The sequence below is a fragment of the Rattus norvegicus genome, chromosome 13 (assembly GCF_021556685.1).
Source record: "Rattus norvegicus strain SHRSP/BbbUtx chromosome 13, alternate assembly SHRSP_T2T, whole genome shotgun sequence".
NCBI lineage: Eukaryota > Metazoa > Chordata > Mammalia > Rodentia > Muridae > Rattus > Rattus norvegicus.
In genome coordinates, this window is record NC_141546.1 from 73309421 (window position 1) to 73334814 (window position 25394).

Genomic DNA, 25394 nt, shown 5'->3' on the forward strand with positions numbered 1-25394 from the left:
CATCTCTGTGCCTTACCTTGAACCTTACCTAATCTGGTTACTTATGCAGCATGGGCATAATGGCTACACAGCTGAGGTCTCTGTAGGTGGCTATGAGATTTACATGGATGTCTCAGTGTGGTGCTCGCCTGGCACATGGTAAGTGTTCAATAAATAGCAGTTACTATTACCAGCCTCTTCTGACTCATTCAAGATTTTTCCCCCTCATTTTGCCTTAAATAATCCTGAATCCTAAAATATTCAGTAGAACTTCAAATCAAGACCATCTTTCCCCATCTGGAGACACATGAACTCTGCACATACCTCCTATGATGTAGAATTGCTCCCCCCGAGGTGTTAGGAATCAAAGTAGTGATGTCTTCTGTGTTGTTTGAGTTCACTTCCTATATTTGCCAACTTGCTCCTTTGGACAAGAAAGGAAGCCAAGTGTGGATTTTGTTTGTATATGTGTGTATTTGCTTGTTTGTTTGTTTATTGGTAGTTTTTGGGGTTAGTCAAAGTTGTATCCTAGAATCCCCAAATCTACAGGGTAAAGCACATTTCTTTCACTGTTGCAGGTTCAAAATCATTTTATATATCTCTCAAATGCCCTCAAGTAAAACCCCGTTTTAAGGGAGACTTAGTGAGCAAAAGTGCTTGTTGTGCAAGTTTGATGATCTGAGATCAGATCTCCAGAACCCACACAAAAGCCTGAAGTATAGTCAGGGTATCTGTGATCCCATTGCTTCTATGGAGAGAAGTGAAGTTAAGAGACAGGGATCTCTCTGGAAGCTTCTGGGCCAACTATCTTTGTATATCCAACAGTGCATAGGTGAAGGAGAGGCACTTTGTCTCAAACAAGGTGGAGGGTGAGGACCAACTCTTAAGGTTGCCGTCTCTTATCTCTACATTAGTGTTGGGACACTTGTATGCCTGTGGTCACACACACACACACACACACACACACACACACACACACACATGAATGCACCATACATACAATAAAAAGATTAGAAATTTCATTTTAACAATTGGAACCATCATTCATATTAATATACGAATGATAATAGTTAAAATTGATTTATCCTATTCTTATAAGAAGGTAGGTACACATCTTTGAAAATGATCATTTCACTGTGTGCAATTGATAATGTAGGTGCTATTATAGAGGGGACAACTGAGCCACACACAGGCAGGGATGTGGTAGCTCTTTCCTTTATCTTTAAATAAGATAATTTATGTAAAACATATTCATGTTCACACATAAAATATAGAATGAAAACTACTGCAAAAAGTTGAATTAATTAAACCCGAGATTCTTAATGATTTGAAATTTATTTATGCATACTTCATTCAACTATATCAAGGATATATGTGAAGTAAAGCTCTGCGGTGTTCTTTTTTTTTTTTTTTTTTTTTGCTTGGGATCATAAGATCTGAAGAGCGTTTGGATTATAAGTTCTATGTAGCACTTCTGCCTTACAGTTCATTGTCTGTAAGATGCCAAAGGTGAGCTGGTAAGCCTTGTGGACGGAACATGAATTTTCCATGCCTCATTATCATCAGGAGGCCAAGCCATAGTCACGGAACAGGCAATAGGTGGGAGTGAGGAAGGAAGCTTTGAATCTGATTGCCTTTTTTGTCGCAATTGTGTAGAGAGAAGACATTAGCTGGAGCAAAAAGGGGCAGGTGTCAGAAGTTCAAGGAGAAAGAAGGTATTAAATAGTGGTCTAAAGGAAAGGAGAATGAATGGACAAAAGAAATGTAACATAATCAATGGGAGTACCCAGAGCATATTGAAAGTGGTAGACACGGATTTACAATGACATCAACAGTATGGTCGCCAGCTGCCACAGAAATGGAGCCACATGGTCGTTGGCTTTAACCAGTGTTGATGTGTTTCAGAAACGGATGTGGAAGCGGTGCGAGGATGTGGAAACTGAGAGCAACATGAAAGGGAATTGCTGTGGTAACTAATGACAGAACTTAATCTTCATTTATGAAAAGGGAGTACATGAGTTGAGTGACTATCAGGGAAATGGCGAATGTATGGACTTTCTATGTCATGGTAGTAGGATATTGTTGGGTGTCAGAAATGAGGCAAGAAGGCAAAGGATGAGGGTTGGATATTGAGATTCTGGAACTCAAAACCAGTAGTGAGTTTGTGATATTGGCAAGAGAAGACATGATGATGTGAATGAAGGGGAAAGACAAGACCATTAGAGAAGGGTCTTGATCGTTGTCCTGCTTAAGATTTCTATTGCTGTGATGAAGCACCATGTCCAAAAGCAACGTGGGAAAGAAAGGCTTTACTTGACTCAGACCTCCATATTATATTCCATCAGATCAAGAATCAAGACAGGAAATCAAACAGGGCTGGATGCTGGAGGAGGAGCTGATACAGAGGCCATGGAAGAGTGCTGCTTACTGGTTTGCTTTCCTGACTTGTTCATCCTGCTTTCTTGTAGAACTCAGGACCACCAAGTCCAGGAATGGATTCACTCCCAATAGGCTGGGTAGTCCTCCATCAATCACTAATTAAGAAAATCTTCTACAGGCTTGCCTGCAGCCCAATTTTAGGCAGGCATTTTTCTCAATTGAAGCTTCCTCTCTGTAGCTTTTGTCAAGTTGACATAATGCTATTCAGCACAAATGTTGGAAGGATCACTTTATTAGATACTGAAACAACTTAAAAAAGTGATAGAGACCTTGGCAGAGACAAAGATCCAAACAGTGAGGGCTGGAGAGAAGAAGATGTGGTGACTGTAGAATGACTGTAGCAAGGTCCAGAAGTAAGTAGAATGGCCTGATGATAGAAAGTATGAATTTTCTAAAGTCATATGGTTCACAATTGGTGAAGCCTGGTTGTAAAATGGCTTGATCTAGATCCTACACCTACTTCTATCCACTTTGCTAGTTAATTATAACCATGTTACTTACACATAAAAACTAGTGATTAATTTTTACCTATGAATAGACATTGAACAATGGATACTATCTCGTGAACATTTAATTTTAAGCTAACTTAAATAGTATACACTATGCTACATAGTATTAGTTATCCACGACATAAAATGACAACAGTGAGAAATATACTATTTACTAGTTGGAACACTATTAATACTACCTAATGGTGTAAATTAAGAGTAATATATGTTGAGGCAGGCAGGATTCTAGGTTGAAAAGTAGACCCTGAGGGTATAATGTGTCACATATGAGCTTTGGGCCCTGTTAACCATTATAATCCTTATTACTTTAGATAAAGACACACATTGAGCCACCGTTCCCTTGTGATGCCCTCCAGCATAAAGTCCATCCCCTGACATCCTGGCCAAAGGCTTTGTTCTCTGTTTCTAGTGCCCTATTCAATGGAAATTCAAAGTTAGCACTTGAGCATATGAAGGAGCCTCATGTGGGGCACAAGTAGTCCGGTTCTGCACAGAAAGTCTGGTGGAAGAGAATTCTCAGTCCAACACATAGTAGGCTGATCACACAGGGTTTCTTTTTACTCAATTATATCAAAGTTACACAGTGAAGCAAGTGTCAAAGTAATCAAAAATAAGACCAAACGTCCAGTCAAAGCCACAGCTAACTCACGTTGCTCAGCATATCCTTAGGACTCACGGTAAAATCCCCAGGACTTAGGAAAAAGAGAAGTTGTGAACAGAAACTTAAAGCTAAGAAAATTGTGGCTGCTTGGAGAAGATTAAATATGCTGTGCATACTGCCTGATAATAAACAGAAAAGGGAAAGCAAAAAGAGCAAATGAGAGAGCAATTCTGATTACTAGTGTTTTCAGCCTTGGTAGCTGCATGTATATGAGTCTACCTACTGTGTCACCATTAGAGTAGGCTCGACAGTGGTTCATGTTCTGCCTCTGTCTGAAGCAATGGCTCTTAGGCAGCTGCTGAATTGCCATGGGTAGTCCTACATGAAGACTAGCTGAGGCTGTCCACAAGGGAGGGGAAGATTCTGGGCCTTGATTTATCAGGATGAAATTTCATACTCAATTTGAAAACAAACACAAAACCAGCTATTTTCTGAGTTCAGATTCTGCAGAAGTATTGCCTGGTAGCGCAGAGAATAGTAGAGGCCACGTATCTAAGAGGAAACAAGAGACTGAGAGCACCTTCTATGGAGGGTCCCTGTACCACATGTGGCCTGACACTGCCTGCAGCTTCCATGATGATCCAGTGCCCTCTCCACACAGCTAATCTTGGCAGAGTCTACTCCACTCAGCACTGATGGGCAGTCTTGCTGGAGTCATCAGACTAGTAGAAGCTGAGGTGAAAATTTTTTATTCAGTTAAGAATGCCTAGCATCTCCCAGTTTTAACCTTGAAGAACCAAAGTGAAGTGTATCCTGCTTAGATGCCTCCGTCCTGGCCCACAATCTGATCGAGAGATCTAGTAGATGTGAGCAGTTAGTCCCCAGTTATAGCTTTGCTAATAAGGGAGAGGACATTCCTGTCTGAGATCTAGGCCTACGGAGACTTGAGCTGTGGCTGCTGCAGACTCAACCACGTACTTTAGCAACGTGGAGAAGACAATGTTCATGGTATGGGCAGCAAAGAAGAGATAGGGGCATTTCTGACATCCCAAAGAGCTGGCTTCTAACCTCAAGAGGTAGGACTACTCTGAGCTGAGATTGGCTTCCTTGCATTGGGGCCAGGGCATTTTTCTTTCTTGCCTTCATGCAAGGAGTACTAATAACAGAAACTTCTCCTTTTGGAGTTGATCCCAGATCTTCAGCTTCAGAGTATTTTTGGTGCTTTTATATCTACTTCCTCATTACTTCCTGCTATTCCTAAATCAAGATCTAGCCTCCCCAGTGCTGTAAGCCAAGCTCCCCACTTCCATTTCAGGCTTTGCCAAGCACACAGCCTTCTCTTCTCTGGATGGCTGATCTACAGCCAGTACTGACGGAGCCTGTTTCCTAGAACTCCACCTCTCTTTCCTGCTAACATTCTCTTCTATTCATCTAGATGGATATGTTATGTGTTTCTTCAGAAAGACTGTAGATTCCTTGGAGGACAAGAATCTTCTTATTCCAAGTCTTGTTGCCTAATACCACAGTCAACATACAATAGAACTCCAGAAATATTTGGTAAATATATCAAGTTATAATCACCATCTTTGGCAGACCATCCCTGATCAACAGGGAGCAAAGTAAATGTTTCTTTTTCTTCCTCTGCTAGTTGTGATCTGCAACTTCCTGAATTCTCAAACAGTTCTAAGATGTTCTCTTCCCTGTCTCTTGGTGATTAGTGTCAATACTGAATAGTTAGTGCCCTTGAGTGGCGCCTTTGGCTTTCCTGTACTCAAATGTATCTACAACCTGAGTTATATAGATAGCCTGTGCTGGCACTGCATTGTACCTTGGGGCATGAAACATCTTCCTCTATAGGAGTGTTTCTCAATCTTCCTAATGCAGTGACCCTTTAATATAGATCCTCATGTTGTTGTAACCTCCAACCATAAAATTATTGCATTGCTACTTCTCAACTGTAATTTAGCTACTGTTATGAATCATAAGTATCTTATATAGAGAATATCTGCTATGAGACCACAAGGCGGGTGGTCACAACCTACATGTCGAGAACCACTGCTGTAGAAGTGGAGAAATAACTCTTTATTATAGGATTTATTTATGATCCAAGTAATTTGTAAATTTAACATATTTAATAATGGATATGACACTCATTATACGTCAGGCACTGTTCTGAGCATATAATTACATGAACTAGTTCCTTCTCAGAACTACCTTACCAGGCAGACACAGCTACCATCATTGGCCATACTTTCTAGATGAGGACATAAAGATACAGAATGGTTAAAGAACTTGTCAGAGCCACTGTAGGGATTGTTGGTGTCCTAGAATTTAAATCAGGCAGACTCACTTCAGAACCTATGTCTCAAAAATTCTGCTTCCTTGCCTCTAAATGTGAACAGGCAGGGGTAGGGGTAAAGGTGGAGGACTCTACATTGCAGATCTGAGCCCTCCCTTAATGAGTTGCTTTTGCTTTTGAGTGAGTCAAGTGCTGGAACTTCCTTCTACTTTCACTGAGAAACATGCATATGTCTGCTTAAGTATTTCCAAGTTGATTGGCCTGTGTCTTGAAGATAGGGGGGTGTGTGTGTGTGTGTGTCTGTGTGTGTGTGTGTGTGTGTGTGTGTGTGTCTGTGTGTCTGTGTGTCTGTGTGTGTCTGTGTATGTCTACAAATTATAGGGTCCATGCAAGAATTTACTCTGATTCTACACTGTACCAATTTTGAATCTAGAACTGACTTGGAGGCAAAACGTGTGTTACTTAAAAATGACTAAACAATAGGAAGTGAATATGATATTGTCCCCAAAGGGGGAAAATGGAGCAGCAAGTTTCTTTTCTTTATTTTTAATTGTTCTAGTTTGGGAATTGGCTGGGTCATGTGTTGTTGAATCAGTTCATATTTTGTAGCGATGTAGGAGACCTCACTTACTGTTCAGCCAAACATGAGCAGATTTAAACACAGTTCTGCACCCAAAACTGATGAACAGAACAAACATGGAAACATCTGGTAGGGGGCATCTGTTTCTTTGACGTGAGGGCTGTTTATTTTGCAATGCTAGATACTTTTGAAGCCCTGGATAGTTCTAAGTTGAATCCTAGGAAGAAAGTATTTATAAATAGTAAGTATAAAAATGAGACCATTTGTACCATATCCTCCCTTACAGTCTTAATAGCCCCCATGTCTTTTTGCTGCAAAACATGGGCTTTCCCATGGCTTTAATAGTTTAACAGGTTAGGTTAAGTTGGTGATTCTCAACTCGACATAGCCCAATACCCCTTCTTATAACAACCATTTAAAATTTTCTTTTATTTTCCGTAATTTCATAAATAATACAAGCTGTACATAAAAATCCCTACAAGCAAATAGAATGCTTTAGCAGTAATTAAGTGAGAAGTAGGAAGGTGATTTATCGAGGCGTAAGAACTGTTTTTAACATAAAGTACTCTATTACAGAACAAAAAGTGCACTGCAGACATTTGTACATGGTACAATTTACCATGTAAGGCCTGATAAATATGTGAATAGAATGAGAGCAATGGGGACTAATAAGGAAATGCTATTCTACTCTACATCTGGTGTAGTGGTATATCACAGTATTCCTAACATTTCATAGGCAGAGGCAAGAGAACCAAGATGTTGAAGATACCTTCAACTTTAAAGTGAGTTGAGGCGAGCCTGGGCTGCACTAACCCCAGTCTCAAAAATAACAAGACAAAATAAACTGAAACCAGTATATGTTGTGTTTATGAATCAGTGCCTATGCAATGTATAATTTCTCAATCAACATAATAGCTACCCAACCGAGATGGATCTTGTATTAAAACTGTACAAGCTACTAGCTACTTTGCGTTTATATGTAATTGGAGTTAACATTAGGACTCAGATGTATAAACAGTTTTTTAAACTCTTACGCAAATGACCATATGATATTTAAGAGCTTATAGGACACGGGGACATTTTGTGTTGTGCAGAACAGCCTTGGGCACTGCAGTATCTGTCATCCTACCCTTTAAATGGCAGTGCAGCTGTTCAACTCTAAGTGTGTTATTCAAGGAAACCTTTTTACGTTTCCCTCAATTCTATCTCCTAGGGGTTAAGTCTTGCACTGGCAACCACAGAGTTAATGCTTAATGTTAGGCTTAGCACCAAATAATAATAACATATTTTCTGACTTTTCGTAGGCCCCAGGAAACAAAGGGAAAGCCAAAATAAATTCTCAGTAATTGGACTAATTATAAGACTATTCCATAATTATGCTCCATAATTGAAAGACTAAGTCCAACCAGTGTACACAATCACTCAGTACTCAGCGCAACTTCTAGACTTTCTAAAACTTGTTTGAATGAATGACTCATTTGGGGCTTCCCTGGCTGAGCCAGTGAAGGGACACGCATTGTTTAAAGAGATATCTTTCTACTTTCTAAAATGTTTGCCAATATCCAGATGTTGCTAGCAGGGCGGAGTTGATAATAACTTGAAAAGCACCAATTGAGTCTGTTTATATGATTGACATTAAAATGTTCAGATACATCTAGAATATCTCAAACACTAAGAAACCTCATGTCTTTTTGAGTAGGGACCAGAAAGACAAAAGACTCTGACTTATGGCCCTTGACCTAAAAAATTGCTTAATCTTCATGAGAGTCTGTAAAGTGGCCGCTGTTAACCCATTCTTTCTCAAACAAGGAAGTAGGATCTCCCTTACTCAAATGGCTGGCTTTATAGTAGAGCAGGTTTTGAATTCTAGTTTCAAAGAATTGGACTTTTTAAAGATATTATGCCCCTCCCCCATCTTACGTAGGGAAAGTATAGATTTCTGTGAAATTACAACAGAAAGAGTGTAAATTATGGCTGAGTCCCCTCTTACTCTGTATAGTAACCATACCTTGTCTATCAATTTCTGTTTTCTTGGCAGTTCAGTGGTTTTTATACTAACCTTGTTTTTTGGCCCCTTTCCTGGCTTCATGGTTGTATGTGAGCTCAAGTTAGCGAGCTTTGTGAGATCAGAGAATATGTGCTCCTCATTTTTGGGTCTTTAGGACCTAGCATGATGCCTGACTTGAAGAGAGTGTTTGTTGAGTGGACTTTAATTGCATGATATTTCTCCTTTTAGGCCTTGGCCTTACACAATATTTCAGCGAGGCTTTGATCTGGTTTTGGGAGAGCAACCCTCTGATAAAATATTCAGGTAAGTGCATGTCCAGGGATGTGCTTGTGTACGTCTGTAAGCTCCACTCCCACAGAACACTCAGAGTGGTAAACACAGGGAACGCTCGGATGTGTTTTCCTGCTTAGAACAAATGTACTCGACCCAAATCATACCTAGCATCAGCATAGGGGGCTCGGAAGTCAGACAGATTCTGTTTGAGTCTGATTTCACTCCTTGCCAGCTCAGGGAACCTCAGTAAAGTGCTTAAACTCTCAGATCCTTTAGTTTCCCCATTTGTTAAATGGGGCTATATTACATGCCTGGCTGGATTATTTTGAAGGATATGTGAGATAATACAGGGAAAGTCCCCAGCACAAAATCTGGCACAGAACAGGCAATTAATGTCAGTTTCTGCCTCTCCACTTTACATCTAATTTGCACCTTCTTCATAGAGTCTTAAGTTGTTCAAAATTAATCTCTCCCACCCCTGCCTCCCTCTATTCTAAACTCTACCTCATTATTATTTTCTTTTATCTATTACCCTCCTGATCAAATTTGATGATTCTAGTCCCTCCCAATTTCTACCTGCATATCTGGTAATAAATAGCACATATTAGAAAGACTCACAAGCGAAGGGGGATTTGGGTGCCAGCCATGAACTATTGAATTTTCATAAAATTTAATTCACACCAGACCTTTTCTGGAACATAAGCTTATTTCCCATCTAAGATCTTATTGTTCATTCTGGTAGTCCGTTTGTCCTTCATTTAACACACGTTACCCTGTACCTACTTAGAGTCAGAGACTGTGCTTGACCTAGCAGCACGGACTTTTCCATGAGCAAGCCCACTTTTGGAGGAACTGCCCCGACCTTCACATGTTCGAGGTTGTCAAAGAATGAGCTCAATTCCTGCATGCCATTGCTGGAGAGATGGTGAGCCATGGAGGACAGCTGTACGGCTTGCTTCTTTGTTACTGCAGTAATGCAGCTTCCTGAAGACCCTTTAGTGCTACCTTCTTTTACCCCTGTTGTCAATCACACATATTTTTGGTATTGATTTGGCACCTGCATCTGTGTCCTTGAGCCCAATACCACATGCACCTTGTGCCATTTGCCCTCATGAGATAGGATGGATTCAACCACAGTTCTCTTTCTCATGATCACTTCTGCACATGGCCTTTCCTTTCCCTTCAGTCTCCAGACTGTCTCTCCAAGGGCAGGTTGCGTCAAGTTCATGACATTGGCTACAGCCTGCTTTTGAATGTTTGTGCTCTGTGAGAAATCAACAATATTCCTTGGTCTTAAAATTTCTGACAATGAGTTTTCATTTGGATGACTTCCTCCTTATTTTCTTATTGCTCAACTTCCAAGATCATTGAGAGTGACAAAAATGAGGTAAGGAGAAGTCAGGAGAAATTGTATTGATTAGCATAGATAAGTCCTCCATTTTCTACAAATTTTAAGTTATCACTAGTGACCAAAGCTTCTAGTTAAATCTATTAGATCAGAATTTGTGTATGAAAATATGTTCCATCTCTACAACTATTAATTTTTTTCAAGCTTGCTGGCTGCTTGGATATGACAGCCATGAACTACAGAGGGAGCAGGTCTGTGCTTTAATCCATGACTTCACCGCCTCAGGAGCCAGTGGGATAATCAATATGTTATTAACAATTTTGGTCCCCATCATGACAATAACCCTATTCTCAAATGAATACAATGGGTTTGCTTCACTTATTTTGGGGCAGTTTTAAATTAAAACCACTCTGGCATCTAAGTCAACCATTACCAATGGCTATTCCAGGAAAAATTTGATCTGGTCAGTGATGAAAATAGGTTATTTATTTGCTGTTGTACTAATTCATAATTTTATTCTGATCAATTCCAAGCCACTGAATATTTCCTCTAACCTGTGAAATAGAGTTTAAATTCTGGCATTAAATCCTTCCACCACTGTGTGTTGATATTCAACTGTTAAATAAGTTGTTTTTCTCTTATGGAATTTTCTATTCGTGGTCAAATCTACCTTCTACAGGAGCCAATCCACTATATCTAATATTTTCTCATACTCTTGTCATTCAGCAAGATTGCATCTTCTCCTCCTAATATAAACATTGAACATTTCCATGGGCCTGACCAGGTCTCCATATCTGTAATCTCTTGAGCATCCATCATTTCAAAGCATGATTTCAGATACTGTAATATGACTTTGACAGGCTTGGTAAAGAGGCTTCCTGCCTTTAAGTTTTCAGACTTGTCCAAGAGGTGATCTTTTATCTTTGGCCCTATGTGATAATGCCCAGGCTTTCTTAGGATCAATGCATCCAGCACAAACCAGTTTATTCAAAAGTGTTGGGAGTTATGCTCAGGGAATGAATTCTTTCTAAACACACCATGGTAAATTTTATCTACAGCCATGTTGATAAACATTGCTATAAAGCTTCATTCTACTGATCACAATGAATGACTATAGTAGCTAATTGTCAATAAATTTATCTCAGTTTTATTTTAAACTTGGATATTTGCCTATGAGTGAGATGGTTGTCTTCTTGAGGGAAGCTATTCCATAGAAAGCTTTCCAGATTAGATATAGTTTTGAAAATATAATAGACCTTTGTCAGGTATATGTAGGTCCTCAATTTAGGTATCTCCAAAGCTATTGAAATCAGATTATGAAAAGATATGGTGAATCCCACTTTGAAAACCACCAATCCCAAACTAAATACAAGACAGTCCTGATTCAGCCAAGCTGAGTTTCACACCAAAGACATTCTTATAGTGACTCAGTGGGAAAACCATTCATTCCATGGACTCTGATGCCAAGAACTACTGCAGGCCAGTGTGTGCGTTCGTGTGTGTGTGTGTGTGTGTGTGTGTGTGTGTGTGTGTGTGTGTAGGACCTTCTCTTCAAATGTGTACCTGTGTCTCTGAGAATAATACCTTCTTGTCCTAGAAAAATCTGGCCTGGGGAAGGGTGGAGACGCCAGATCAAGGGCTGTTATATTTTCCCACATTGCATTTTGCACCAAGCTAGAGAGACAACAGGCTTATTCTGTCCAACACTGGCAAATAGGGTTTGCCTCTGGACAGAAATTTCTATCTGGGTTTCAAGAGGACCGTGAGGTATAAAGCTGAGGCCTCAACTGGGCAGTGGGCATCCCCATCTGTCTCTAGGGTACCCAATGTGGGAAGGCAATCCAGATGCTCTCCCAGCTTCCACTGGGTGGTGTTTTAAAAGTCATTCCTGACAAATTTGCATGAATGAGGGACAGATGAGATTTCAGGACACAGTTTTTTTCTTTTTTTCTAACAGCTTAGTCTATATTTGGTTTTTGAAGTTGTTCAGTAGATTCTGCCGATGAAAGAAAGTTTTAGAATTTCATATGCATCAGTCAGCATGGGCTGGCAAGTTGCTGGGATCCACACCTGAAAACTACCTCTCTCTGTCCTACAAAAAGTTGATCTTTGGAAGGTCACTGATATCCTTATAGTATTACATGCTATGTTGGTAAAATGGGGTCAAAGTACTCACTTGAGAGGGCCATCTTGAGAATAAATGAGGAGTTCTTAAAAGTAGCTTTTCTTATTTTCTTTTTTCTTTCTTCCGTCCTTTCTTTTTTTTCTTTTTTCTTTTTTTTTTTGAAGAGTTCTCAATAAATGTTAGTTTCATTCCATGTCACTTGGCCTAAAGGGCTTCACCTTGGCTCTATCACAGACCAAAGAAGACTCCATTGTTTTGCATTTCATCTCCTGTTTATGGAAAAATAGCATCTTGGTTACTAGATCCATGGAAACGCAAAGGTTTGCTCACAGCCTGTTTACCAGGAAGGATTAGCTTCACCAATGCATTCTGCAAATTTGAACATCAAGGGTATGTCACTCAGACACCATTGAAAATGAAGGAGACAAAATATCCTATTGATTAGTTAATGACTATGTCTTGAATGACTCCCTCAGTCTAGGAATTGTGTTAATCTCTGCTACCCAAGAGCACACATTCTGCTCAGTCATGGTGAACCTGGAAAATAAAATGTCAGGTACAATTCCATGCATGAACTACAGCAGAGATTCTCTAATGTAGAAAGAGAAGAGTCCCTTTTCTCCACCTGAGCATTGAAGACCAAGCTTCTGGGATAGTTTCTGGAAGGCTTTATGACTGGAAAGGATTGTTTAGTTGAGTTGGTTCAAGTGAAGAAAAAAGAAAATAAAATCTAGAAAGAACTAGTAATAGAAGCAAGAATAATTAAAAGGGTGGGAGGATATCAGGAACTACAGTCATATGGTATGGAGGGGACAAAAATATGAAGCAGGGCTGGGGCCAGAAAAAGCTAAAGATGTGATCACAGTGACACATTCAGTTTTCAACTTTGCATGCACAGAAATATGTTAAATAGTTTCAGTTGGGGCAAGTTATAGATTTCTGCCATCCCCACTTAGGAACACCATCACAAATGTAACACAGCTGCCAACCATTTCCTAAAACCTGTTACATTATTCAAGTACAATTATTTTAATATCAGAATAGAAGACAAAGGCCAGTGTCCAATGAACCACATTAATCTTCATGCCATTTAAACTTGTGGTTGTTCTTCTGCAATGGTAGGTGTTAGTATTGTCCTTGTCTAAGTTGCCTAGTGTAAGTGGCCACCTCAAGAATGCCCTTCAGGAAATACAAATGAAATCATACAAATGCCCGAAGGTCATTTATTTCAACCCACATTTGTCTTTAATTCCCAGACTCAGGGCACCTCAGATCAGCCTGTTGCTGCCATATAGCCAAATGGTGTGTGTGTGTGGGGGGGGTGTAAATGTGCTGCTGTGCCTTCAATAAATATTACTGGTTGATTTCCTAGTGAAGACAGCAATAATCTTTTGCACCACCCCTCAAGTCATAGGCTTGGCTACTGCCTCATACAAACAGGAAGGAAGATCTAAGAGCCTCCTACAGAGTAAGAGCATCTCTGAATATCTCCAGAAGTTGAGAGGATTCAGAAGTCTGGAGAACAAAGAAACAGTGGAGAAAAGGGAGAAATATCCACCAAATCAGGCCACCTGCCTCTCTCCCAGAAACCCCTGTGGTGAAGCAGGAACTGATCTTCTTTTAGCAACTCTGATGGCAAGGACTGTCATTCAGGTCATGGGAAGAAATCACATAGCTATGCATTCCTGGTCTGGTCTGTGGATCTGCTCTGTGGCTCGCACTCTGGGGCAGGCTCCACACTTCATTTACAAAAACAAAACAAAACAAAACCAACCGAGGCGCTAGTCTGATTTCCTATCATCTCAGGCAATGCTGAGAGGAGAGAAGACTGTGTGGGCTAGGAGAGAGATGAGCAGGGCTCTGAATGTGGCTGTGACCAGCATGCCGATGAGGCTGGTGTAGAGGTTCTGCTTAATTGCACATATCCTTCCATTGTTCCTCCCGCCACATCAAATTGGGAGGAGACGCTAGGCTGCCACCGCCTTGTGATATTCCACCCACATTGGCTTTTATCCCTTAGACTATTATTTTTTACTGTGAATACAGAGCGTTTTAATGTCTTCGAGATGAGATGAATGAATAAACAAACAAATAATCTCTCCTGGTTTCCTTAAGCTCTCCCTTGAAATGCTGATTGATTCTTTTATTCCTTTTAGCTCTTGTTACAAGAATAAATTTTTTAAAAAGTCTTCCCTGTATCCCATGGGTTATCATTGTTAGCTCAGGGTGCGGGTAGGCGTACAGAAGATAAATCTGGACCTGTTTTGTTCATTTGCTCATCTCTCTCCTCTCACCCCTGGAGGCTCCTGACTTCAGTTACTTCCGTTCCTGTCCTACAGAAGCTGGGGAAGGCAAACTTTTCTGGCTGCCACTGCAAGTTATAGAGACCTAGGATGAGGATGTGGTTTCTCATCTCAATTAAACTGCTTCCAAATGTGATATGACTTAACACAAGGGAATCCCAAACTCAAAGCTGAAAAAATTCTACGCCCTTTTGATGACTTGATAAAAGCCACTTCTAATGGGTGAACGCATACTCTGATCAGATCTTCTGCTCTTTGTCGCTGTGAGAAGGATGAGGCCTCTCTGCCTTTCTCTGACTCAGCCATGTTGTCCCTGCTTGACAATCTCAACTGTGTCACCCTCTGAAGAGCACTGCAAGGGATGAGGAAGATGAGAAAGGAGCACGAGGGACAGAGTTCTAGATCCTCTGGTGTGATTGCTATGCGATACCATAACTCCCCGTGTGTGGGTCCCTGCAGCATCACCTGGTGTGGTGGGTACTTGTAGATTCATGAAGGCTGAAGAGGAGGCAGCTAGTGACAGAATACTAGTGGGCAGTTATGCGCAGCTGTAACCACCTCGTGTGTGTGTGTGTTTATCCATGCAGATTCACCTATACCCTTGGGGAAGGCATGTGGCTGCCCCTCAGTAAGAGTTTTGTGATTCCACCAGCTGAACTAGCCATCAACCCATCAGCAAAGTGTAAGACGGACATGACGGTGATGGAAGACGCTGTGGAGGTCAGGTGAGTCTTGGTTCAGGGTGGCTTAGGAGGGGAAATGAGAAACCACCTGAAGGTCCCAAAACGAAGGAGGTGGGGGTCGGGCAAGCTGAGGTTGGCAAGCTGCCTTCAAGTTCCCTATATACACAGTCAGGATCTGCTCTTTATCTGGGTCAATATTGCATAACCCAAGGCTCATTCGCTGTAAGAGGACATAAAATTAGAGTTTGTAAGCACTTCCCACAAACCTCAAGGACTGACAGGCAATAAAATGTTAATTTCCTTGCCTACGTTCAGATCTCCTTCTTTGACCAGGCATTATAGCATTTGGCTCAGTTCCCAGATATGGCAAATGCCCATGATTTGTTAGTTCAACCCTTCGAGGATGGCTAATCTGCCATTTTTTATAAAAAAGAATGAGAGCAGAAAACGTAGACCAGAACGGAAAGTGGAATGTAGAAACACCTGTGGCTTTTGGAATCCTTTGATACCTCCATTGCTTCGTCACGCAGAGAGGAGCTGATGACGTCATCATCCTTCGACAGCCTGGAGGTCCTCTTAGACTCCTTTGGGCCAGTGCGTGATTGCAGCAAAGATAACGGAGGCTGCAGTAAGAATTTTCGCTGCATTTCCGATCGCAAGTTGGACTCTACTGGTTGTGTGGTATGTTCTTTCTTCCACCCTAGAGGGTCCTGTGGCGGGGGACTAGGGGTGGGCAGGGAGATAACACATGATGCAGTCATACAGAAGCAAATCTATGCAGTAGCCAGCTGTGACCACCATCTAGTCTAAATTAAGAATTTCTCTCTTGATAGGAATGGGGAGTTAATCAGTCCATCCGGAAGTCTTCACAGAGCACTCCTAGGTGGTATTTGTCTTGTTTAGTTTTTTAAAAAGCAAAATCTCTATTGTTTCATTTTACCAATGAAGACTTGGGAACCAGATGCTCGGGTGAAAGCCCACTAGCTCAGAGAGGCAGAGAACCATTCAGGTGACCTTTCTCCTTAACAGACAGTCCAAAAGGAAGTTCTCTTCCAAGTCATCTCAACCTCAAACTGAATGTCCTTCCCTCTACTTCCTGTGTTTCTATCATTCCTCCTGACTTCCTCTCACCCTCTATTTTTTTTTTTTTTTTTGGATGTTCACTCCCTGTCGATTGGTTGCTTACTTTACCACCTTACCTGTGGTTGACTTTACTTAATCCTGTTTACAGTTAACAGAAAGCTCTTGGATTAAAGGTGTGTGCTAGGGCTGAGTCACACCACAAGACAGGTTTTAGCAGAAAATAACACAATCTGGGGATTCATAGTGTGATCAAATATCCTGCAACAACATGGTGTTCTAGACCTTTCTAGAGGAACTTCCATAGATTGAATAGTAGTCTTATAAGAGAGTTGATAAGAGCTATTTGAAAGCTAATCAATTGCTTCAACAAATGACATTGGCTCCAAGCTAATAGAAAATTTTAGGAGAAACCCACCCAAAGCTAGGCAAGTTATGATATAAATGCTAAGGAAAAAATAACAAAAATGTGATGAGGGACTACAGAGATGGTTCATCTATTAAAGGTTGAGGCTGACGATAACAGCAACCACAGTTTCCAGAGCGCATGCTTACCTCTCCAGCTTACTCTTCAAAGGCAAGCATTTTTGAGTTTGAGACAGATCTGCTCTACATAATGAGTTCTAGGCCAATCAAGGCTCCATCAATCCCATCTCAGGAAAAATACAAAACAAAACAAAAACAAAAACAAAAACAAAAACAAAGCAATAACAAAAAAAATTGTCATCAGTTGGAGACATTACATTAAGGAACCCTGCTTCTTTAAAAAGTGGGTTTCTGGTTTTTTTGTTTTGTTTTCTTTTCTTTTCATTTTCAGATCTATAAACTTAGCTAGTTAAAAAACAAGTGATGCTGTTAACCAATAAGACTTTTGGGGCTAGGAAATACTATGCAGTTTCCCAGGTTATGGAACTGAAGATGGTACTGGACCAGGAAGTTAAATGGAGGCCAGAGATAGTGGAACCATTGGGCCCTGGTTCCTTTATGTTGGCTGTTGCTATTCCCCATAGCACCCTCAATCTATTTTTAGTCCTACCTTCTTTAGAAGCTTAGAGTGGAGAATCATGAAATCACAAAAGGGGAGAGGCTGGGTCAGGGAAGATGTCATGGAAGATGTTCAAAGTGAGAACAGAGGAGGTAGGGAGCATTCATTGAGATGTGAAGTTCTTCAATGTTGAGTTGGGAGAAAGGACCAGGAGCTTCCAGTCCTGGGGAGGATATGGTGCCCCATTTAACTTCCCATTCTGACAGCTGAGAAGTGGGAGAGCCCCAGAGCATGGGAAGCTGTGAGGATGCTGAGCCAACACCATCCTTCACCCTCCTTTTTACTCAAGTCTGAGCATCTGTTCCATTCGGGGAGCTCTTCAGTGTCAGTGATGACACTGATGTCTTTCTGGTGTCCAGGGTGTAGTCACTAAGCTGGTACCAACTAAGCTGCAGCTAGGAGAAGCCTGGCTTAGCTCAGAAAGAAAGGGACACGGGAAACAAACAAAGAGGAGATAAAGTTATGGGATAGATAAGATAATCTGACAGGTACCTAAAGAGGACAGAAAAGAATAGGGTGGGAGAAGCGCTTGGGGAAATTCAAAGTATTTCAAACAACAGATATAGTATTGGTTAGTTCATAGCTTCCACATGCAGCCAGAAGGTGAGCTCAAGCTCCTTAGTGCTCTCCTCCTTTGGCCTGTCCCACCCACCAGAATTTCCCAGATGACTATTTCACTGTTCAAATAAGCTCCAAGAGGAGGTGTTTTTGTTTTTTTCTCTTTTACCATCTAGCCCGCTTTCCTTTACCCAGACTTCCAGTCTTTTATTTCTTAATGTTTTCTGGGATCGTTTTAAGTACTGAAACCTGGGCATGAATCTATGTGATCCTCCCTTGCCCACACTCCTTAGCCGCCCACATATGATTTTCATAGGAATATTCCTACACAGGAATTGACTCTTGTTACTTCTTCCAACCAGGACCCTTTCCCCAGCGGCGGGGGAGGCCTGTCAGGTGCCTTCTGTTGGCCATCCTTGGCCTTTCACTTGGCATGTAGCTGTGCTGATGGATTCCTACAGTCTCCACATTGTAATCTGTGAGACGAGCTAGCAGGAATAGTTCTGATGAATATGCATTTGCAGACTTGGAGCCACTGCAGAAAGTCACCCAATTATACCAGAACTTGATTAGCATAATTCTTTGAAGTCACTACTCCACGTGGTTCCCAGAGAGAAAGGGGCCAAGTCAATTGGCAGATCTATTCCATTCACTATTGCTCATTGGCTATGAAGCATATGGTCCCTGAGAAGAAGGGTGGACTTTGTGCCCATCATGAGGCTTGTGACCCCACTGAATAGATGACTAAGGATCTGAGTCTGAGCCTGACCTCAGTCTACTGGGCATCTGTATTGTCTCCAAGTCTTGTTGTGTTAGCAGAGTGGTCCTTTGTTATCTGGAAGTGGGCCAGAGGCAAAGACAATCTGTATCTACTGACATTTAAAAATTGGCCCACCTCTGCACATAGACCCTTATTTTCAGTCTTCTGTGTGTTGAATGGAAAGACTTCCCAAGCAAGACATATTTTCATGAAAGGAGAAAAGAATGAGAAACAAGAGAAAGCTGAACCTTCAGAAACCTGGGAAGGAGTCAGAGATAATGGACCTCACAGAAGGTGCAGCTGTATATTTTTCTAATTCAAACTCAAGGCAGAGAGGTAGGATTCATGTTATGGCCAAATGTGCTCAACTTTCATTTTTCCTAGGAAGGCTCTTTTAGTTATGAATCAACTCCCAGGGGCTAATTGTACCAGTTAATTACTATTGTTTATATAATCTCCAAAGACAGAAAACAAACACCTGTGAAAAGCATAGCCTCATGTAAATCGTAACACACCATTATAAATAGTACTACACTCTAATAACCAGGGTCCATGAAAACTTCCAGAGGGTTTTCAGAGCATGAAGATGGCCAGATCTTATTCATTTCCCTTAAATTCTCCTGTACCAGATGCTTTCATATTGCTTTCATATTTCACTTGTGGCTGAAACAAGTCATCCTGAGTTTAATGGATTAAGAATACACAAATGTCTTAGAATTCAATTCTGTATGAGAATCAGGATGGGTCTCACTGAGCTAAAATTAAGGGCTAGTCAAGGCTGGATTCCCTTCTGGAGGTTCTGGAAATAATCAATTCATTTATCCTTTTCAACTTCTAGATTCTATATGTGTTTCTCAGTTCAGAGGTCTAGTGGTACACTTCTAACTAAAGCCAGAGATAGTTTTTCCCTTTCTTTCTCTCTTTCTTTCTCTCTTTCTCTCTCTCTCTTTCTCTCTTTCTCTCTTTCTTTCTTTCTTTCTTTCTTTCTTTCTTTCTTTCTTTCTTTCTCCTTCTTTCTTTCTTTCTTTCTTTCCTTCTTTCTTTCTTTCTCTTTCTTCCTTCTTTTCTTCCTTCCTTCTTATTTTCTTTCTTTCTTTCTTTCCATCTGTTTGTCTGTTTTCTTTATTCATTTATTTAATTTAATTATGTGAGTACACTGTAGCTATCTTCAGACACATTAGAAGAGTACATCAGATCCCATTGTAGATGGTTGTAAGACACCATGTGGTTGTTGGGAATTGAACACAGGACCTATGGAAGAGCTGTCAGTTCTCTGAACTGCTGGGCCATCTCTCCACTCATTATTTTTCTATCCACTCAATATCCTTCTTCTACTTTTAACAACTCCTGTGATTTCATTTAGCCAATCTAAATAATCCAAAATTATTCCCTCATCTCAAGATCCTTGATTTCATCATGTCTGTGAAGTATTTTTGGCTATGTAAGGCAATATGGTCTTACATTCCTATGATTGTACCACAGACAAATTTGGATGAGCCATTTATGACTAATGACAGTGGCAATTAAGTAGATGTAACAGAAAGAACTTTAGTCTCCTTACCCCAGCCCCAGTTTTCATGAGAGCATCCTTACAATTTAGCATGCGTGTGTGTTTGTGTGTGTATGTCTCTCTCTCCCTCTCTCTCTCTCTCTCTCTCTCTCTCTCTCTCTCTCTCTCTGTGTGTGTGTGTGTGTGTGTGTGTGTGTGTGTGTGTGTCTGTGTCTGTGTCTGTGTCTGTGTCTGTGTCTGTGTCCTGTGTGCATGAGCAGGACTTCTCCCAAGGGAAGGCATCAACTGTCTTTCTTTATCACTTCCTTCCTTAGTCTTTGAGATGAGATCTCTCACTAAACCTAGAGCTTACGAATTCAATGAGACAACCTTGCTAAAAAGCCATATAGCCTCAGCTGGAATCCTGATGTGCATATCTCTCTGGGGATGAGATTACAGACATCCATATAGACTAGGCTTTTATTTTTATGGGTGTTGGAAATGTGAATTTACACCTTGTGCAACAATCACTTTACCGACTGATCCATCTTCCTAATCCCCCTCCTTCTCAGGCCTACCCACTGCAATATCACAAATAAAGAAAGGAGGAAATCCCATGTTCCCTCCTCATCCACACACTCACATGGGTGCCGAGAATACCCAACAAATACTTCTGATTTGTAAGACGTTGAAATAAACTAGATAAGTAGACCATGGCCATGCAAGGTAGTCCTGAATTCTTGTGTATGGAACACGTGACCTTCCCTCCCTGACCATTACACTCTAATGAATGTTGAATTACTCCGTGACCCTGACACCCTTCCTCCACATGCTGCTCACTATGGTTTCCCATAACATGTGTCATCTCACCTTTGCTCGAGCACAGATGTGCAAAGACTATTAGGTATGGGCATCTTTCCTTCTCTCTGTAGGTCAATAAGTAAATGAATACACTTCAGAGGTTTCCAGAGAGATGGGGGCAGAAAAACCACAGCAGCCTGAAATATAAATTTAACTCCATCACAGTTTTCCCCTTGGGAGGAGTCCTGCATGGCTTGAACCGGCATGTCAAAGCCCATCAAGAAATTGTGGAAATCATCATTTGCAAAATGTATGAGATTGCCACAGAGGGAGGGGGAAAAACCCTATTTCCAGTAGGAAATGTGGTCTCTTGGCTTATGAATCATCCAAGTAAGGTGAGGCAGGCTCAGCTGCTGAGATCTGTCCCTCTGCTCCCAGGAGACACGGATATGCTCATGCATCCATCACTCATACCCATCTGCCAACAGAGTATCTACTTTGTAATCTGGAACTGAGACGTCTGTGGTCTCCAATTTAGCCTCCTAAGCAATTAATCAACCAAAACTCATTGGTTGAGAAAAAGGGGGGGAGGGCAAAGAAAAGGCTTTGAATGGGGAAAAGTCATTTTAATCTCATTAGCAAATTATGCCTTAGACCAGTAATGAGTCAAGAAGCCATGAACATCTCATGAAAGATGATTAACCTTGTGTATTTTAGGGGTCATTGAAATATGAGGTCATTCATTAGATCTTCCTGGTGGGGGGAGGGCTATGGCTCTAATAAATGGAGTTTTCTTCTTAAACCTGTAGTTTATAAAGTCCCTGGAACTGCTAAATGTAACCTATGCAAAGCAGGGTTAATATATGACCTTAGGGCTCTCTCTTGGGCAAACGATTCTCATTTAAGGACCAAAGGGAAGGATTATCCACCGGCAGAAGGAAAGAACCGCCAAGCTTTGCCAGCAGAAAATGTAACTACTATAGACAAGTGCTCCCCTGGATAGGGCTGGAACTACCTCCAGAAACAGGGCCACAGTTGATTGTAGCTTCTCTTTGTAGTCAGATCAAGATTTTGAGAAAACCTGAAATTTGAATGTCTTAACAGAAGGAAGACACACGAGAAACCAAATTTATTTCATGGTCTCTTGAGTGATTAGCTCTCTGGGGAATGGGTGTTCCAGATACCAAGAGTTATGAAAAAAAAATCTCAGTTTTTTATTTCAACATGTTTTTCCTGGAAATATATCTAAAGTGCTCTGAACTGCCACCCAAGTTAGTTACAGTACAATAAAGATAATTGCATCTTTCTCAGTGACTGAGAATCTAGTTTTGCCTTCAAGGTCATCACTCGGGACAACTTACAGTATTGCATCCTAAAATAGTTCCACTAATAACATGGGGTGTGTGTGTGTGTGTGTGTGTGTGTGTGTGTGTGTGTAAGGAGGAACACAGAAAAAAATATCAGGCTAAATCCTAAATCCTGTAAGTCTGTGGTTGAGGCAAAAATATACTTCAGAAATAGTTTAAAATAGTCAAAAGCAAATCTCCAGGGCTGTTTCACATTGTTGGTACATTGCCTCGATTTTTTCCGAGGAATGGAGATTTTATCACAGGTGGGCAGCTGAATGTCAGACATATACACACACGCACTTTGGAGTAAGACGGATCTAGGCCCAAAGTGTGGTTCTATCATTGTCTACCAATGGTGACCTCAAAACAAGCTTCTTTGTTTTTCTAAGCCACCCATAAAATTGAGAAGATAACGTATATCTGTGTTGTTGGGACTTCAGAAAGTACAACAGATAAAAATAGACTACAAAAGAATTGCCTAATTCGTGAGAGCTGTGGTTGTTATTTTTACCTTTACTTATAAGAAAAAAAAATATATCCAACTTGGACATGACAGTGAAGACTGTCTTCTCTCCAAATCTTTTAAGAGACTCTGAACATCAGGTGGTCCAATTTGGAACAGTCATGGTCATCTAGGCGTTAGGGCCAGGCAAGACATGAATATGCCAGGACATGGAATTCTGGAACATTGTTTCATTCAGCGAAGTCTTTGTCAAAAATTTTGCATGATGGAGCACTCTGAAAAGAAGCAAGGTGGCTGAGAAGCTGGCCAGTCCTGGCTGGAGGCTGATAGAGCTAGCTGGTGTGAGAATTGAAATCACAGGAAGCAGTATTAGCCGGACAACAGGCTTTATTCTGCTTGATGGCTTCTAACAAGCTTTACAAAAGGGTGACGGAGTAGGGGGAGCAACTCCTGGCCACCAGTACAAGACATTTAATTCCAATAATGCTTTGTTTCTATACCCAAATCAAAACTGGGCAGCCACATGGTGCCTAAGCCAGCCCCCTCTGGTGACACATCTGGCTTAACAGCTGGGTAACTGAGGAGCTTGATGGGTGTGTGTGTGTGTGGGGGGGGTGATAACAAATCGTGGGGTGCAACCTTCGGCTTCTGCAACTGCTTGTTCGCCATCATAACCATTATAGGGAACATCTGGGTGCTCATAGCGGGGGGCAACCCTTGGTATTGGCTTTAAATGCTGCCACCTTCCAGCATTCCATCTGCGCTCTTGGGAAAGGGGGATGGCCCAAGCTGGGGGCCTGGCATGTCCTGGGGTTGGGACATTTGTTTAGGAAATTGCAGAATTAGTGTCAGTAAACAGTGCGTATCCTGCTGTGATCTTTGACTGGGAAAGGAGGAGGGAGCAGAGGTGGCTTTTCAGAGACAAATCTGCAGAAGCGCTTAACTCCATGCTAAGTAAGGCAAGGTGCCTGGCAGAAGAGACAGAGGCCACAAGCCAAGCAATGGAGAGAGAAGGGAGACAGGGGTCACACTGGCCCAAGTTTCAGAAATTTCATTAGGGTTATGGAGGAGTGTGCTTAAGAGACAGACAGACAAGACAGACAGACAGACAGACAGACAAACAGACTAGATGGGTAGCAGGAGGATGGATGATGGATGGATAGATAGATAAATAGATAGATGGGTAGATGATAGATAGATAGATAGATAGATAGATAGATAGATAGATAGATAGATAGATGATAGACATAAGATATTGTAGTTGCTAAAATCCTGAGTTTTGAAATCAAATCTGGACATGCTCTTCGCTCTTCTCCCTTCTACCTGCTCCAACCTGGCCTACATGTTTACCTTCTGCCCAATCTGTTAGAATCAGTGTGAATATTAATGGACATCTTCACACAGGCATAAAGAGCCTGTCTGAAAAAATAATAAGATAAAATAAAATAAATAGAATCGTAGAGAGTCTAGAACAATATCGGGGCTTTCCCCGTGTCCTGGAATGGGGATAACACAGGACGGTTGTGAGAGAAAATGGTACAGGCTTCAGGGTTCCATAAATAGATGTGTCACAAGAAGATGATAGAACACTCAGGATGCCACAGCCAATCTGCCAAAGATTCAAGTGTGGATTGAATGATTTTAGGAGTCAGACACTGTACCTCAGTTTCCTCTTATGGCTCACCTCATGGTGTGTTCCGGGGGTTGGGCTAGACATTGAGGTAGGCTGTGTGGCTTCCAAGGGATGTTTTTGAGACCTCAACGTGATGACCCCAGGATTTCCCCACTGTAAGAGTCATCACGATCCTCTCCAAGGCTACAGGAAAAAGTCTCCTTTACCTTCTGACTGGCGGCCCTGGCTCACTCCATTCTCCAGCATCGTCAACTGGTACCAAATTTGATAAAGTGCCCTCCTAATGTGGAGTTCAAACAGCACCACTGCTTTCCCTAGTCCACAGGAATCCCTGCTTAATGCATTTTAATTCTGGCCCACCACTTTCCCTCTGCTGCCAGCCTGAGGTCCAATTGGGAAGCAGCACTCTCCACTTGCTTTGTCTTGCCACAGTGCACCATGCCAGCCCGCTTCAGATCCAGTGGCTTAATGCAAATGTGTGTGAGTTGTGCCCAGAGAGAAGCAAAAGGATAAAAGGAAATTCATGGATTACTTGCCGGGTGTAATAGTTTCACATAGAGTGTGTCAGTGACTGCACGTGGGTCTCCTGCTTATCCTCTTGTGTGGATTCTTTCTGGGTCTGCCAGTGCCCTTCAGGACTCAGCCCTATGAAGGACAGCTCAGGCTGCTATGACCGCCATATCGGAGTGGACTGCTCAGATGGCTTCAACGGCGGCTGCGAACAGCTGTGTCTCCAGCAGATGGCGCCGTTCCCGGACGACCCCACCTTGTACAACATCCTCATGTTCTGCGGGTGAGTTGGAGCAGCCATGAGGTGGCTGGCTGAGGGACTTTCCAGGCTGAAAACCCAGTAGGTCCATGTGAATAGACCAGTCACTCCCTTGGCTCTAAGGAGAGAGCCAGTAGCATAGAATGAGCACTTTGACAGTCTAGTTTAGAGGAACCTTACGGGAAGTCTAGTCCAGTGACTACAGAAACACAGCCTCTGGCTTACCTTAAGGAGACATTAACCACATGGTTTACATAAATCATTGCGCGATTAAACCAAGATGTTCCAAGCTATGCCTTA

General features: G+C 41.6%; 1 protein-coding gene across 3 annotated transcripts in view; it reads left to right on the plus strand.

The window, feature by feature from the left end:
• Window positions 1–25394, plus strand: part of Astn1 (astrotactin 1) — a 318227-nt gene that overhangs the window by 206847 nt on the left and 85986 nt on the right. For 2 of the 3 annotated variants that reach the window (NM_001430009.1, NM_001170603.2), the window contains 4 exon segments: window positions 8644–8718; window positions 15052–15189; window positions 15678–15828; window positions 24952–25118. In NM_001430009.1, the coding sequence (NP_001416938.1) occupies window positions 8644–8718; window positions 15052–15189; window positions 15678–15828; window positions 24952–25118 (531 nt within the window). 3 annotated transcript variants of the gene reach the window in all.